The sequence below is a fragment of the Geotrypetes seraphini genome, chromosome 3 (assembly GCF_902459505.1).
Source record: "Geotrypetes seraphini chromosome 3, aGeoSer1.1, whole genome shotgun sequence".
In the NCBI taxonomy this organism is placed as follows: Eukaryota; Metazoa; Chordata; class Amphibia; order Gymnophiona; family Dermophiidae; genus Geotrypetes; species Geotrypetes seraphini.
In genome coordinates this window covers 9,709,630-9,728,165 of record NC_047086.1, presented here as the reverse complement: position 1 = coordinate 9,728,165, position 18,536 = coordinate 9,709,630, and the positions used below count along the sequence as shown (strand labels likewise).

The window sequence follows — 18,536 nt, the reverse complement described above, 5'->3', positions numbered from 1 at the left end:
GATTTGGGAAGAGAATGTTTGGCCTGAAGCAATGACCAGTTGCTTCTGGCTAGTTGTACATTACAGACACAGTAGCACCCAAGAGGTAGTCTCTCGTGTATTTACCATTAGAGGTCATATTCCCAGATATTTCCTTCATGGGAATATAATCCCTAGCTACAGTCGTGTCATTCTGAATGTGGCACAGGACTGGCTAGGGGTGACTGGGCATTACTTCTGGCTGAACACTCCTTCTGGACCCTGAGGACCCCCCCATGCCCCAATCACCAATAAGAAAAGGTGGCCCTTGGGTGTGTGTGTGGGGGGGGTTTCTTGTGGAGGTGAGTGAGCCTTGTGGTGGGATGACTGGGTATCACTTCTGACTGAACACTCATTCTGGACCCTGAAAGAACCCTCCCCCCACATCACCAATAAGGTAAAGTGCCCTTGGGTGCAGGGAGGGATTGTGCTTGTGGGGGTGAGCAAACCTTGTGGTAGGGGGAACTGAGCTAAGGCAAGAGGGGGCCACATACCTGTGGGACCCATACTCCTGGATGGTAAAATAACCTAGCAAGAAGTTGGGGGATATTTTACTCTGGTTTTTGGACCTCAACGCATTGTTGTCACAGATGTTGGACATTGAGACTGTGAAATGGAATATTTGCTCTTTGGACTGAGGGCAGAGCTCAGTCTGGAACCACTCCTGCTCTAATTTTATAATGCAAACAAAAAATTGGCCCTAAATTCAACAGAAAATGCAAATCCAGCAACAACGGTTTATGTGGATTATCAAATTGTATATTTTTAATAAAGCTTCCTTCTTGAACATCACCATCTCCACAGAGTTTCCGTTTTCGCTAATTCTATAAGTAACACCACCAGTTACACTGTGGCGAACATCAGGAATGTTTAGGAAGACTCCTCATTTGTGTACAGCTGCTCGATTCATTCATGTAAGGTTTTAGTTGAATTTCCTGTAGTTCTGTAGAACCTCAGTATTGTTGTTAGCTAGCTAACGAAAGCCCTTAAGTAGCTGATCAGGAAGGATTTCTTTTTGGTAGTGAATTACTTTAGCCTGCAGTCACTGAAATGCGGGGCCTTGTAATTTGGTTCACTTTTATACTAGGTATTTTCAAAAAATAGGGTATCAGCAAGCATCCTGAATTCCTGCCTTAACGTACCGTATTTTCACGCATATAACGCGCGCGTTATACACGATTTTATAAACTGTGCATAACCTTGCGCGTTATACGCGTGAGCGCGTTGTACAAATTTTTTTTACATAGTTCCCCCCCCCCCGACGTCCGATTCACCCCCCCGCAAGACCGCTCGCACCCCCACCCCAAAGGACCGCTCGCACGCACTCCCACCCGCACCCGCACCCTGAAGGACCGCTCGCACCCCGACAGCCTCCTGACCCCCCCCCACCCATCATGTAGACGCTCCTACCGGTGTCCTGCTGCTTCCTCTTGGCGGTCCCGGCCCTTCTGTGAGCCCTGTGCCTGTGCTGCTTCCTCTTCCGGCGGTCCCGCCCTTTCTCTGACAGAATTGGACAGGGTGAATCGGACGTCTGGGGGGGAATCAGTCTTTCAGGGTGGGGACAGGACTTCAAGGGGGAGAGGAGAGTCGGGGCGGGCGAAAGGAGAGTCGGGGTGGCCAGAAGAGAGTCGGGGGCGGGCGAAAGGAGAGTCGGGCGGCGACGGGAGTGTCGGGGCAGCATGCGCGGTATACGGGTGTGCGCGTTATACAAATTTTTTTTAACATATATTTCGGTTTCCCGCACACTATACCCGTGTGCGCGTTTTACACGGGTGCGCCTTATCTACGTGAAAATACGGTAATATCATTGAAGATTAGCACTATATCTTTATGTAATTGCTCTTGTGCAAGCAAAACTCTGTATATTGAAAATGTGAAATGGATGTCACTTCCACACCCCTTTCACACTTGTCAAAAGTTTCTTCAATATTCACCAACTCTCAGAAGTGCCACCACAATACTCAAAACATTTCACTGTATCTGGCTTCACACACTATATCTTCACTGGGTCTAACTGTCTTAGTTAAATTGTTTTTAAAGTTATTTTTAAACATTTTGTAAACAACCATTTCTAAGAAAGGTACCTAGCTTTTAACTTTTTGCCTTCAGGTGGTCAGTTTGTAGGGACATCTATGCCGACATGTTTCACCCAACGGGTTTTTTCAAGGCTCATATCCCTCTACAAGCTTTCGCCGTCTTATACAACCACCAAGTCCTTTAAACAAAATAATATCAAACATCCACCTTATCGGTTCTGACAAATTCATTTTCCCTTTATGAACTGTAGCATAAGCACAAGTGTTTCTGAGAGAGGATGTCAAGGCAAGTAGAAAAAGAGACAGTTGCACGGAAGGGATAAGTGACTTGCATATTGGATGCTAAATCTGGGAATGTGAAAATAGGATTATAGCCTTGGATATCTTTGGTTATCTTGAGGATATAGGAAGGATATGATTTATTTCCGTTGAACAAATTTCTTTTGCTGCTTTAGTAAATCTCAGATGACCTGTATGAAAATATTTTTTAGCTGTGTTAGTTAAAACAAAGCTCCCCTCCATTTCTGTATTCCTTGGCCACAAACCAGCAAACTCTTTCATTCCCTAACTATTTCCATCCTATCATTCTTGTAATACTTTTAAACAAAAGAGGTTTTTGCTTTTGCAGGCACTTGTAACTTATTTCAGGCATGTTAAATCATACTTTTAAAATACAGTACTATCATGCCATGTTCTCAGTAAGTAGTAAGGATTTTTTTTTTTTGCCATTCTTCTGAAACTGGTATGTTTGGAGACATCAGTTAAGACGTCTGTAGCTGTTAGATCTGATTATCATCACTACAAAGTCAAACCTTATTATGTTACAGATTTCAGTAAATAAATGTCTTTCTTGCACTTTTGAGACCAGCCTGGATGAGTAGGGTTTATCCCTCCTACCAGCTGGTGGGAGACAGAGCAAAACTTCTTATTTCCTTGTCATCTGGCTACATTGTTCTGAACAAGTTTGTTATATCCCCTCCTGCCAGCAGACAGAGGTAGGAAAAAAACCCTGAACTTCCTCAGGGTTTTTTTGTGTAATCATTCTTTATTAATATTTTCAAAGTGAGAACATACAAGAAAAAAAGGCAACTCACAGCATGATAAAATGCAAAGCACAACCAATGGTATGAGCAACCACACTCAATAGAATACTATGCACATACAGTTGGTTCCAAGAAAATAATTTTTACTGAAAAAGGAACCCCTCTACCCCCCAATCTAATACCAGTACTGATAAACCCCCCTCTCCCCTACAGAATCCTCCCTCCCCACTCGAGTCCAGAGCAAGGCCCCTCCAGGCCAGAGGTCAAAGAGATAAACACAAAGTCCCAATACTGAGCAGTGCGATGTCATTTGGCAGACGCCTTATCATACAGCTCCAACTGCACCATTTCCCTCATGTGGGCCAACCATTTCTCCAGCACCAGGCCATGTTCATCCATCCAATGACGCAGAATTCCACGCTTGGCCAGTAATAGTGCTACATACAAGAATTTGCACTGGTCCAGAGATAACACCTGCTACTGCAATTCCATAGTATGGCCCAGAATTAAGATTATAAAGTAATAGGAGTATAAATTAATCAAATTGCTGGTAGCGCTACTCTATCAGAATATTCAAGTTATGTACCAGCTTCTACTAAAATATCTTAAATGCAAAAATTATTTGACTTCAAAAATTGATTAAATAGTCTATAAAATAAATATATAAATAAATATCTATATAAATCTAAATATAAGATAATGAAAAGTGCTCAGTGTCTTATCTCTTGCATGCGAGCCACATAGAGATCATAAAGGGACCATAATATCACTTTTCAGTCCCTAATGAAAAATGTTTTTCTAACTGATATTAATAATTCCTGTTTACTATAAATAATGGGAAATAATAAATATATTGCACTTATCTTGTGAGATGGTCTGCTGCTGTGGCTCTGCAGATAATATTTCCAAATAACTGGTGATGTATGTGATTATCAAATTAGTGCAAAACGGTGCAAACGTGCAAAATATGGGGGTGTAAGCAGCTCCCCATAATAAATAGGACCATTCTATCCCTCTTCCCAGTAATGAGGATAACTTCCTTCAGCCCCCCCCCCCAGTTGGATAAAGGGCCCCCTACATCTGTTTCCCAAACCCTTAGTCAAAGAGGAAACCACCCATCCACTCGTTCCTCCAGTCCCAACCGATACCATACAGAAAGAGAGTTCAAGTTGGTAGGTATATACAGAAACAATTTATCAAGCTTAGTAAAGGCTCCTTTCCCTGGAGCGTCAACTCTCCCACTGCTGATAATAGCGATGAATTTATAAGTAACGGAAAAAATATCTTGGAGAGAAGGAGTGATAGTGCTGAAAAATCACAAACGTAGAGAAACCTCCATTCCCCAAATCAGTGTAATGTCTCAACAGGGTACCACTGCTACTAGTCATAGCATCCCCTCTTCGCTCTAAGGAGTCCGGAGGGAACACTGGAGTCCCCTTCAAAGGATAGAAAGCCCAATTACCCCCAACACCGTTGATACGCACCCACCACCAGGCAAGCTTTTTTCAAAGAATCCTCCTGAGACCAACAGACACCATTTAAATAAGCGTGAAAGGATGAGTCCAAGAGTTAAAAAGATCCAGTGGTGCGAAACAAGTGCCTCCCACATAAGACTCATGGATCCATTGCAAAAGAGCTGCAACATTGTACATGCCAAGGTCAGGGAGTCCTATGCCCCCCTCTCCCGTGATTGAGTAAGCTTCCAATAACTAATACAGGCCCGCTTAGTTCCCCAGACAAAAGAGCCAATTATGGCTACTTCATCGCACCTCCATAACCATACAGGGAACATTTGCATAGGTTATAGAATTTTTGGCAACATGACCAGGGTTGTCCTATCAAACAAAGACAACGGTAATACCTTCCACTTAACACAGAGATATATCCCCAAGTATTTTAACCCTTCCCCCATCTACCATAGTGGAAATCCGCACGACTCTTGGAGGCACAAGGCCATGTAAGAGGCATAGCTTCTGACTTAGTGAAGTTAATACACAGGCCCGAAAAAGAGCCAAATTGCTGAATGAGGGCAATTAATCTAGAGATATTGTCTGTGGCATTCTGAATAAACATTATAGCAAATTGGGTTCCAGGATATCTAACAATTACTCTAGAATATATTATTTGGCAATATATGCCATTAAGCAATGTTTTTGTATACCACTATACCAAAAGTTCAAAGCGATTCACAACAGAGTAAAAAATACATACAATCAATATATATAAAGTACATTAAAACAGTCAAAAAATGCATCAATTAAAAATTGGAAAGCAAGAGAAGTAAACAGTGCCACAACCAAAATGTAAACATGTCAAACAGGCATGTCTTTAGCGATTTTCTAAAGTCAGAGTAAGAAGTAGCCTCTAATATAGGTTTTCCAAGTCATGTATTCAATTTAGTAGCCCGAAACGGTAACATTCTATCAAAAGAGAAGGGTAATTAAATAAATTTATTCTGCGTGTGCTTTTATTAGAATAATTCAAAGAAAACTGAGAAGTAAGATAATCTGGTAACATCCCCAAAACTGCTTTGTAACAGATGCAGGAAAACTTGAACAGGACTCTGGACTCTACTGCCAACCAATGAAGTTTTTGATGAGGGGTAATCTGCTCCCATTTTTTTAGTCCAAAAATGAGGCGAATCGCAGTGTTCTGAATCACTCAGTTTTTTTAGTATTTTTTTTGTAAATCCCTAAATATATAATATTACAATAATGTAGAATACTCAAAATGGATGTCAAAAAACTTCTTGATGGTGCGGAGCTTCCAAAAGACCGCAATACATTTCTTAAACGGTAGGTCTATATGTTTTTCCATACATATTATCTCTTCATATTTTTACTCTCAAATAGCTCTCATCAATAAACCCTCAAAAAATGAATAAATAAATAACTGGACTAGGAGGATGATATATCATACAAGGTGAACAGTTTTCAATGCATAGGACCTCCCATAACAGAGGTTATCCCAAGTCCACATTCTGTCCAATTCATATGAAATAATTATTTTACCATTACCTCCATCCCATCCCTTATGTTTTCATTTTTTATATATAAATACCAATGTGTATCTGTGTTTTATGTCTTATTTGAATAAATCTATATCAAACAGACTGTCCAACAAAACTTGTTAAAACTATCAGCATTCATGTACTTGATTTACTTAGACAAGCAACACTTAGCTTTCATTGCAATATGGCAATTCAACGTTGGTTATATGAGCTTGAACTGCCCGGCACTCCATTTTTGCATAAGTGTGAGATCTCAAACTATTTGTTTCAAAAAGATTTTATATAGTCTGTTCATTTTGGTGATGAAGTAATCAGCTGCAGAACTGTAGGAAAAGCAAACTGAGAAACTGAATGTTTTTAGTAGAGCCAAGTGATTTGTGGTATAAAAGTGCAGCTTGTTGAAGAGCTTCAATCTAAATATAAAGGACTAAGAAAGTGATCATCTTGACTTAAATCAAAAGCAATTCTTCCAGAAGCCTTCACTGTTCAGACTTTCTATGTATACTTCCCTTCAATTATTGTAGGTAGCTGCAGATATGTTAAAATATATTTTCTGACTCAAGTAGTGCTATAAAGTTATTAGAATACTAGTTAAGCCCGTTACATTAACAGGTACTAGAGTAGATGTCTGTCTGTCTGTTTTATTTCTTTGTCTCTCTCTCCTTGGATGCTGTCTGTCTGTCATTCTTTCTGTCTGGGTCTCTCCCTGGCCCCCTTCCTGCCTGTATTTCTCTGTTGCACTATGCCTGCCTGTCTCTCCGTGGCCCCCTTCTGTTTCCTCCCTCCCAGAGCAAAGTATGTTTGCTGTCTGCCCCCAGCACACCCCTCCCCCAAAGCAGCCCCCTTTCCCTCTCCCCCTGTTGTGCCATGCATGCCTGCTCTGTGGCCTCCTTCTGTTCCCACCCCCTCCCAAAGCAAAGCATGATTGCTGTCTGCCCCCCAGCACACCCCTCCACCCAAAACAGCCCCCTTTCCCTCTCCCCCTGGCCCCCTGTTGTGCCATGCCTGCCTGCTCCATGGCCCCCTTCTGTTCCCCCCCCCATGATTGCTGTCTGCCCCCAGCACATCCCTCCCCCTAAAGCAGCCCCCTTTCCCTCTCCCCCTGGTCCCCTGTTGTGCCATACCTGCCTGCTCCATGGCCCCCTTCTGTTTCCCCCCTCCCGTTCTTACCCTCCCTTTATCCATGGTTCCTGGTGTCTTCTGGCCCACCAGCACAAACCGCTACCGCCACTGCTGCTCCTCTTCAACAAAGCAGCCTGCTGAGATTCGTCGGCTGGCTGTAGCAAACCTCACAGGCCGCTCTCCACCTCAGTAGCACGTTCCCTCTGCGAGTTTCACTACAGCCAGCCGGCAAACCTCAACAGGCTGCTTTGAAGAGCAGCGGCAGCAGCAGCGGTTGGTGAGTGAAGGTAGGAGAAGGGAGTCGCCAGTGTGTTCCTTGCCTCCATGTTTCAAAATGGAATTCAGCACGGAGGGACACAGCACAGTGCAGCGATCACAAAACCCTAAGTGCGCATGCACACTTAGGGTTTTATTATAGAGGATACCAGATTGCAGATGATACATGTAATTTGCAGAAAATCCATAATTTACAAGAGAATTTAGCAAACCTCTTTTCTGTTATAGCTTAGGTTCATTAACTATTTCCTTTTTCCCAGAGGACTTACAATCTACTGGTCCTTCTAGACCTCAGTGCCACCTTTGATACTATTAACCACCACCACTGCTTCCTCGCCAGACTCTCAAATATTGGAATAAATGATGGAGCGCTCCAGTGATTCTCATAGTTCCTGAGTCAAAGGACCCATAGCATCCTACTAAGATCAACTCTATTGCGACCTAAACAGATAAAATATGGAGTAACACAGGGTGCCCTCCTGTCCCCTTTGTTTTTCAACCTCTATATCAGACCGGTGATAGACATCGCCTTAAAATAACAAATAAAGATCCACTCATTTGCTGATGATATACAACTGTACCTACTGCTAGGCTTAAACTGGATTGCTCAAATCTCCAAACTACATGACTGCCTCTTGGAAATAAAAAGCTGGATGATCTAAAACAAGCTAAAATTAAACACAGCGAAAACCGAACTTCTCTGGATACGAAGAGATGACCCCAAACTCGCATGCCCAATCTCCTGGAAATCTGCCATTTTGACAGCCAAAGACAAAGTACGCAGCCTAGGGGTGATCCTTGACAGTGACTTTTCACTCTCTGACAATATCTCCCAAGTAGTATCTACCTCATTCTACTACCTCCTGCAGCTGTGGAAAATCAGACGATACTTCTCGGAGCCGGACTTTGCTCAACTACTATATGCTTTCATTTTCTCCCATATGGACTATTGCAACATGCTCTTAAATGGGCTCACCACAAAAAACATCCATTGACTACAAGAACAAAATGCCGCCATCCAACTCCTGAAAAATCTTCACATACAAGACACAATCACCACAGCTCTGTGCACTACCCACTGGCTGCCAATTGACAAAGTATATTCAAAGGCCTAATAATGGCCTAAAAACTCTTCCTTGACATGGTACTGGCCTATATGGCCAAACTACTACCCTGTCACAAATCGGCCACTCTGCTTGAATTGCAAACGCCCTTGGGACCTGCCTTCCGCTTTGAGACCACCTGAAAAAGATCTTACACACATTACCTACCACACCACATAAGATCATTAGAAGGTCCATTAAACTTCAGGAAGACAATAAAAACCCACCTCTTCCCTTGACCCTCTGAGAGTACACCTACCCAAATTCCCAAACCTTGCAAAGAAGAGCACCAGCCCTCCGCTGTCATGAGTCTCAAACACTGAGGCACTTCACCCACCATACCATGAACTATCACACTTTATATTGGCAAAAAAGCAAAAAACTACGATTGATGAATTATTTTTTGGTATTTTACATTCAAGGATTTGGAAATTATTATGGAGAGAGTGAAAAAATTTCTCACCATAGAAAAAACCCACTACAAGAAGGCTGATGCAATGTAATATGGAAAATATAATGTAAGTATCCAAATCAAACTTAGAAATTTAAAGAACAGACCTCAGTTCCGGGGAACAAAATTTTCTGAAAAATCCCCCGGGCTGACAACTCATATGGGTACAAACCCTATGATCTAAATGTGTTTGCCCCATACATCATAATGTTCATTCCTTAAAGTGAAAATTATAAGTGAAAAATCACCATCCCCCCAAATTTTTTTGAAACCATATATACATGGTATTCCCTCCTTGTACGGGAAAATATTTTCCATTTTCTAATCTCTATGTGTAGTCACATTTCAAAAATTACACAATAACAGCACAAAAATGTCCAGAAAGTAAAAAAATATATATATCAACTTATCTGCATAGAAAGGAAAGTCCATTCTTGCCTGACATATCTGTTTCGCTGTCTTCCTCAGGAGCCAAACCCCCTTAAATTGATGTCCACAAAATTCATGGCTGATTCAAAAATGGTAAGGAAACCTATCCAGAAAGCATGGAAGGTGAGCTCTCAAAAGACTTTACTCCCTTATCTACCATGCTATGTTTGTATATATCAGGGGTAGGGAACTCCGGTCCTTGAGAGCCGTATTCCAGTTGGATTTTCAGGATTTCCCCAATGACTATGCATTGAAGCAGTGCATGCAAATAGATTACATTACATTACATTACAGATTTCTATTCCGCCATTACCTTTCGGTTCAAAGCGGATTACAAAAAGAGTTATGGAAGAAGGGTTACAACGTTAGATCAGAGAAGGTTTCCAAGAGAGGGAAAAGTAGGATCTGGGGTTAGGGAGGAGATGGTAAGAGGGGGGTTAAGCTTTATCATGGTATTAAGCTTTATTAAGGGATTTCTTGAAGAGTATAGTTTTTATTTCCTTTCTGAACATCTTGTAGTCTGGAGTTGTTGTCAATAGGTTGGAGACTTGGTTGTCTATCTCATGAATATTCATTGGGGAAATCCTGAAAACCCGACTGGAATATGGCTCTCGAAGACCGGAGTTCCCTACCCCTGGTATATATAATACTATGGTTGCCATGTTATGTTAGCCATGCTATGGGCCTCTTCTATCAAACTACGCTAGCAGTTTTTAGCGCAGAGCCGCGCTGCTCCCGACGCTCTTAGGAACTCTATGAGTGTTGGGAGCAGCGCGGGCCATTCAACGTCGCTCACTGCAGTTGGATAGAAGAGGCCCTATGTCTTCCATGCTATGTTTTCTCATACTATGTCTCATCATACCATGTTTGTCATGTTATGTTTTACCATCTCTATCAGACAATTTGGCCCCACTTTAATATGTATGCAAACTTGTAACCCATTCTGGACTCTCCTGGGAGGCCAGGATATAAAACCAAATAAATAAAATAAAATGCAAACGTGCATTTTGCTTTCAACCTTTATTTGACTTGCTCTCTGTTCTCCCTCAACTACTACCACCACCACCAATTAGGGTTACATTGTTTAAGTTGAAAGATCTCATGCTCTTTCTACTCTCTTTCTCTGTTTGAATACGTTTTGCAGTTACAGGATAATTCACAAAGTTTCAAGTTTTAAGTTTATTTAAAATTTCTTATACCGCCCAATAAAGCCTTCTAGGCGGTGTACAAAAACGCCAAAACAATGCGCCAATTAACATACAATTTAAACAAAAACAAACCAGGGGAAATGATATCTTTTAAAGACATTGACGAATGGGAACAAAAGGGAAGAAGGGTTAGAACTACAATTGATAGAAAGAAAGGAAACACTCAAGGGAAAGAATGGGGGGACTGAAGGCATAAACCTTTCTTGAATCTAAGTCATCCTTAAAAGGACAGTTTAAGTTACAAAAGCATCAAGGAAGAGAAATGTCTTTAACTGCACCTTAAAATTGGCAAGAGTTGGGTTTTTGCGTAAATAATTTGGGATGCTGTTCCAAAGAGAGGGGGCACTAACCGAGAAAATTGTAGCCCTCATTGTACTGATATGTTTCAATGAGGGAATGGTGAGAAGCTGTAGATCTTAAGGTCCTAGTTTGATCATATGGGATAAGTAAGTTGTTTATAAATTCAGGGTGGTTATTTGCTCTGATTAGTGTTTAAGTTGAAAGATCTCATGCTCTCTCTGTTTGACTACATTTTCCAGTTACAGGCTGAGTCACCAACACTATTCCCCTTCTCAAATCTCATCTCAAGACTCAGTTTCTCCCCGCTTCATCCAGAACTGCTCCAGTAAACAAATTCCAATATTTATCTCAGATGCTTACTTCATCTAACCAATGATGACCTTCACATACATTTTGTTTTAAAATGTTGCTAGAACATGCTTCAACAGGTCCCTCAATCAACACACCGAGTTTGGCCACAGCATGCAAATCCCCTCAGTGATGAGAGCAGCAGCTCCCATTTTCTGCCTTCTGCAAACTAAAATTTCACTGCAACCACCACCTAATTTCAAGATTTGATAAGAGCATTGAAGTAATATGCAGTTTTCTAATAAGAATAGGTACAAACAGCATTTGCAGATCACCCTCCCCTCTTCAGCAACTAAAATATGAAGCATAGATCAGAAGTTGTCACCACTTTCTAGCCAAGGCTGCAAACAAATTCAAAACATCACATGACGTACTAATAGATCCAGAGACCTGCCAGTCATTTCTTGTGGGTAATTGTCCTGGGAAAGGGGGGAATGAAAGTGACAGACACAGGATTGCCTAGTCCTTCTTTTAACTATGAGTTTTGTTTGTGTTTGCATAGCCACAGAATTGTGATCAAATAGTTTGAGTAGCTACTTATCAGCACAGCCATGATCACACATTTCTTCATTTGGAAATGCTACCAACTCCTGCTGTAAGCTTACTCAGCATTCAGCAAGGTCCATGAAGTCCAATATCCTGTTTCCAACAGTGGACAATCCAGGTCAGAAATACCTGGCAAGATCCCAAAAGAGTAGAATAGATTTTATGCTAACTTACTCTAGAAGTAAGCACTGATTTTCTCACATCCTAGAAATAAAGCAGTGGATTTTCCCGCTGTGTAATGTTTGTTTGGTTGGTGTCAGAAGAGATCAACACAGCAGTGCTACCAAAGAAGTACACTTTTCCCTCCATATTCACAGTTTCAGCACTCGTGGTTTCACTTATTCGCAATTTTTCGCATGCTGACTCCGCCTCCCCCCCCCCCCCCCAAATTACATCATGATTAAAGTTCTTTTTCTTTTACTGTACCGATAAAAAAAGTTTACCTTACCAACATTCACTCTGAAAATCGCTGCTTCCATGCTTTCTCCCACAAAAATCGATGATTCAAATCTTTCACCCTGAAAATCGCTGATTCCCAGTGTGCACAGAGAGAAATGCTGCTTCCCAGCATGCGGGATCTTTGGGTATCGCCTGCCAAAAGCCCTAACAGCTTTGTGAATCGCTGCTTGCCTCAATCTTTGATTATTGCATGGTCTGTCAAGGGTTTTAAGATATAGCAATTTTCAGTACTAATAGTACCTGTTATTGCTGTTTCAATAGTAAACACTCTGGCTTTTCCCAAAACCGCAAATAACATATAAAAAGTTATTCACGGTTTTTCCATATTCACAGCTATGTTCCGCCCGCATCCACTGTGAATACGGAGGGAGAAATGTAACCTGAAAATGTTTACAAACATTTCCTTCTCAGAAATTCAGCAAACACTAAAAATCAGCAGGTTGATCTTAATGACTGTTTTCATCACCAATTATGTTAAATTGTTAATCCAGGTAGAGAAGAGCACTTGACACAGATAGTTGCTTTAGATAAGAAGCCCAAATCCAAAGACATGCACACTTAATAACAAAAAGCCCACTGGTTGCCTGTTCTACATAGGATTACATATAAAATTGCCCTCTTGACCTTTAAAACCATGCAAACTAGTATTCCTGGATAGACTACTGATCCCCTATGACCCTCCCAAAACCTTAAGATCAACCTCACAGCATTCCCTTAATGTCCCATCCCTAAAGATAATTGGTACTCATCGTACCCTCATTTTTTCAGTCACCGCCCCTTTAATTTGAAACTTTCTCCCTCTATACTTTAGAGCTGAACAAAACTTGCCAGAAAATCAAAAGCAGCCTAAAAATGCTTGCTTTTGAAAGATGCCTATAACTGATTTTTATACACGTATCTACTCCAGCAATTTTTAACTTTTTCCCTTTTCCTATTGTATGTATTCTTTCTATAAAATTGTAGTTCTTCCCTCTTTTCCCATTGTTTTCAAGTCATAAGCATGTTTGTTTAGTTCATGTATGTCCAATAATTTTAAAATGTTCGTCTCCCGGTTATTTTTAAATACTTTGTACAAAGCTTAGTACAGGGGTGCCCAACACGGCGATCGCGATCGACCAGTAGCTCAGAAAGGCAACACGAGTCGATCGCGGAGCCCATCCCGGGCTCCGTGATAGACTTGTGTTGCCGTCCTGATCTACCGGGCGATCAGCCTTCCTCTCCAGTGTTCTCTCTAGGGCCTTTTAGCTGGGCGGTCCGCCCAGCTGTCATCTGCTGCTGCCGCCGCTGCTGAACATTAAAAAAAAACAAAAAAAACCGGCTTGGAGATTTCAGCCCTGTAGCGAACTTATGCTCCGGGCTCTTCTCTCCGAAACCGGAAGTTATGTCCGGGGGGGGGAGAAGGGAAGCCGGCACGCACATGTTGAGAGCCCTGAAGCAAGCGTTCGCTACGGGCTAATGCGGGAGACAGGTTAGTGAAGCATTTGCTCTTCTTGCTGCCGGGTCCTGCCTACTTTCTGTTTCCATGAAGGCAGGACCAGGCAGCATTTCCCCTAATAGGTCGATCGCGATCTTGGGCCGATCAACCTTCCTCTCCGCGACTGCAGAATTGACGTCGGGGAGAGGAATGCTGATCGGCCGAAGCAGGGAGAGCTTGGGGCGACGTCGACTTTCGGGCCTGTTATTGGTGGCGGTTTGGGGCCTGGTCCCCGATGGCAGTGGCTTGGGGGAGGGCAGGGAGAAAGAAAGAAAAAGGGCAGGCAGGGAGACAGAAGGAAAGAAGAGAAACAGAAAAAAAGAAAGGGAGGCAGAGAGAAAGAAAGGGCAGGGAGAGAGGAAGGAAAAGTTGGGGGAGGGAACGAGGTCTGGAGGAGAGGAAGCATACAGGCTAAAAGAAGGGAAGAAAGATTGGATGCACAGTCAGAAGAAAAAAGTGCAACCAGAGACTCATGAAATCACCAGACAAGGTAGGAAAAATGATTTTATTTTAAATTTAGTGATCAAAATGTGTCTGAATTTATATCTGCTGTCTATATTTTACACTAAGGTCCCCTTTTACTAAACCGCAATAGAGTTTTTAGCGCAGGGAGCCTATGAGCGTCGAGAGCAGCGCTGGGCATTCGCGCAGCTCCCTGCACTCTAAAAATTGCTATCGTGGTTTAGTAAAAAAGGGAGGGGGGTATATTTGTCTATTTTTGTATGGTTGTTACTGAGGTGATAGTGCATAGAGTCATCTGCTTTGACCTCTTTGAAAAACCCTGGAATAGGAACGATAATTAACATTTTCTATGCGTACAGTGTGCGTTGTGTTTTTTTTTTTAATTTTATTGTTGGTAGATCATTTTGACTTGGTCATTTTAAAAGTAGCTCGCAAGCCCAAAAAGTGTGGGCACCTCTGGCTTAGTACTTTTGGATAAGCGTTTAATCAAAACTGAAATCAACTATGAAACTATATATATATACACATACTGTACATAGAGACTCAACCACTCATACTTACAAAGAACATCAAGTTCCACTCCATTCTAACTAGCCATGACCCACCATGAGATCTGGATGTTTAGTAACTATATCACCATAGACATGTTAAGTACATTAACTTTCTTGTGTTTCCATAAGAAAGTATGAGAGCTACCTTTTATAACAGGGGTCTCAAAGTCCCTCCTTGAGTGTCGCAATCCAGTTGGGTTTTCAGGATTTCCCCAATGAATATGCACGAGATCTATGTGCAAGCACAGCTTTCAATGCAAAGGAGGGACTTTGAGATCCCTGTTTTATAAGGATACACACAGTCTCCTTAGGCTGTTTCAACTTTGGAAAAAGGTCAAAGTCTGGTGGTCTCATGTCTAGACTGTAGGGAGCATGAGGTAACACATCCCAGCCATATTCATGTAGTTTTTCCAATGACATTCTCTGCGCAGGTCCTGGACCTGTTGGGCCGCCGCGTGAGCGGACTGCTGGGCACGATGGACCTCGGGTCTGACCCAGTGGAGGCATTGCTTATGTTCTTATGTGCGGGCGAGCGTTGTTATGAAGAATGACTGGCCCAGCCAAGAGCAACTGAGGTCAGGTTTTGTGCATTTTTCTGCACATTTTTTGCAAAAAATCACGATAATACACTGTTGTGACACTTCTTCCACATGGAACTTTGTCTGTGATGATGATGCCTTCATAATCATAAGCAAAAATCATTTGTTTTACTTTTGATTGAGCTTGTCAAAATATTTTTGGTCATGGGGAAGATGAAGCTCTCCACTCATCATTGAAAAACTACACAAATATGGCTGGGAGGTGTTACCTCATGCTCCCTACAGTCCAGACATGAGACCACCAGACTTTGACCTTTTTCCAAAGTTGAAACAACCTATGTGTGGACATCGTTTTGCATCTCTGGAAGAGCTTTCTTCCGCCGGTACCTGAGCCAATCGGCAACGGAACTAAAACTGTCTTGGATGGAATAATGAAGCTTCCCAGACATTAGGACTCGGTCATTGCAAAGCAGGGAGACTATATTGAAGGATTGTAAATAAATACTTGAAAAAAAAATAAAACATGTAAATTTTAAAAAAATAGTGTGCATTATTTATGAAATGACCCTTGAGGGTCATTATTCCATCCAAGACACTGTTTTGTTCAGTTGCCAAATGGCTCGGGTACCGGCAGAAGAAAGCTCTTCCAGAGATGCAAAACAATGTTCACGCATAGGTTGTTTCAACTTTGGAAAAAGGTCAAAGTCTGGTGGACTCATGTCTGGACTGTAGAGAGCATTTTGTGGTTACAGTATTCAAAGCAGTTTACATATATGCAAGTACTTAGTTTGTACTTGGGGCAAAAGAATTAAGTAACTTGCCCACAGTTACAGAGAGCAGTGCTGGCATTCAATCCCACAAACTCAGGGTGTTGAGGCAGCAGCTCTACCACTAGATCACTCCTCATTTCCAAGAGGTAGGAACTATGGGCCGGTAAATCTGACTTCTGTGGTAAGCAAATTTATGCTTTTAAAAGAGAATAGTGAAGTTTCTGAAATCTAGTGATTTACAGGACCCAAACCAACATGGATTCACGAGAGCAGGGGTGTCAAAGTCCCTCCTGGAGGGCCGCAATCCAGTCGGGTTTTCAGGATTTCCCCAATGACTATGCATGAGATCTATTTGCATGCACTGCTTTCAAGGCATATTCATTGGGGAAATCCTGAAAACCCAACTGGATTGCAGCCCTCCAGGAGGGACTTTGACACTCCTGCCCTAGAGGTAGGAGGTTTTTGTGGACAAACCTGATCAATTTCTTGACTGGGTGACCAGAGAATTGGATAGATGTGTATTTAGGCATAAGTGGGTCAGGAACTGGTTGAGTGGTCTATGGAGATGGCAAGTTTCCTTTCTTGGGTCTGTTATTTTTAACAAGGCTATCTTCAGATTTGCCTCTTTGCAGATGATACCAAAACCTCCCACACGAGAAGGGACCTAGCAAAGCTTGAGGAATGCTCTGGCCGTGGAAATGGCCTTTAACCCTTTCAGGACCATAAGGATCGTAGGCCAATTTTTGTGGTTTTGATGACATTTTTATGGTAAAAAGGGCTTGCAGATGCCAAAAAATTGATTTTTGTGAAATATCATTATTTTTTTTTTTAAAAACCAAACTTCTGGCTTATGGACAGTGTGGCAAGTGAATCTTCTCGTCAATCTGGCAACGACGCTAATGAATGAATGTCGGAACCAGTTTGTTTACATAAAGGCAGTATCATATGGAATCCGTACATATCAAATTTAGAACTGTAGACTATCCCAATCAAAATTTATAGGATTTTAAAGTTATGGGACAAATATGTCCCTTGGTCCTGAAAGGGTTAAAGGCCTTTCCACATGCAGCCTCTCCCCCTGAGCACCGCGCCGAAAGCCCCCCTCAAAGTCTCCTCTGTCGGGCGTCCAGAAGCCGAGTCTCACCTTCAGTCGGATTTCGTAGGTGGTGAAGCGGTTCCGGCCCACTCCCACCGTCTGGGGGCTGCTCACGTCGATCTCCAAGAAGTTGCTGGGCGGCCCGTAGGCGTCGTTCAGGGTCTGCGGCTTGCTCAGGAGGCGACGAGTGTCGGCCACGGTGTCCGCCATGACCGCGCTTCACCCGCCGCCCCCGCCGCCCGGAAACGGAAACGACGCGGCACGCGAGCGCGCGCGCGCGCTGGCGACGGGGGGCCGTTGGGCCTCGAGCTTCGCGGCGACGACGTCCTAGAATGGGACGCTCGAGGCGCCTCGAAAGGACCCCCCTGAGGCAGGCGTTTGGCGCCGAAACGGCTCCCGCGCGATGCTCAGCAAGGGGGAACGTTAGTCTGTCAATTGAGGAAGAATTGTTGCTATTACAACTGCAACTTGGAAGCAAAACAAATGACATTATGGCAAAACCAGAATAAAGAAAAGTTTTATCCTGAAGACCTAGGGGGGGAAAAAGTATTTATTTATTTTACATTTATTATACTGCTCAATGTTTCTATGTTAATTGTACAGGACACAACTAAGTGGCTTACAATCTAAAATTTGGGAAGAGGATAGAGTTCTTATGAGCGTTGGGAGCTGTGAAAATCGCTAGCTCGGTTTAGTAGAAGAGGGGGTATGTCGCTCACTGAATACATTTAAGGCTTCTTTTATCACGCTGCGCTAGCGGGGTTAACGCGCGCCACGTTTCATCACGCGCTAATTCCCGTGCTGGCCTAAAAACTACCGCCTGCTCAAGGGAGGCGTTAGCGGCTAGCGCGGCTTGATAAAAGGAGCCCTTAATCTTACTCATTCTCTATAGCCCACACAAGATGTTCCCAGAGCAACAGCGGGTTCCTTGCTGTCAGAAAACTCATACAGAAAGGACCCCACTACTATAATAATTTCTCTCGCTCAGAAAGGGAATATTTCACAAAATAAGGGGTTCTTATAAAAGGCCCCCCCTATTCAGAGACCCCTTACAATAGATCCTAAAAAGATTTTTCTGAAAAGGATCTGTTGTTAAAAACATAGGGCTCGTTTTACAAAGCTACGTTAGGGCCTTAACACGCAGAATGACGTGCGCTAAATTGCACGCGCTAGCCGCTACCGCCTCCTTTTGAGCAGGCGGCAGTTTTTATGCTAGCACGTGCTAATCTGGTGCGTGCATTAAAAACGCTAAGCGCACCTTTGTAAAAGGAGCCCATAGTGAAAAGCAAACAAGC

General features: G+C 42.7%; 1 protein-coding gene across 1 annotated transcript in view; it reads right to left on the bottom strand.

The window, feature by feature from the left end:
* The window catches only part of SNX3 (sorting nexin 3), an 86,121-nt gene extending 68,572 nt beyond the window's left edge, over positions 1-17,549 (bottom strand). Inside the window, exon 1 of the mRNA XM_033939314.1 lies at positions 17,290-17,549. Coding sequence (XP_033795205.1) covers positions 17,290-17,451 — 162 coding nt within the window. The 5' untranslated portion in view covers positions 17,452-17,549. The remainder of the gene's footprint in view (positions 1-17,289) is intronic.
* Positions 17,550-18,536: the final 987 nt, after the last annotated feature.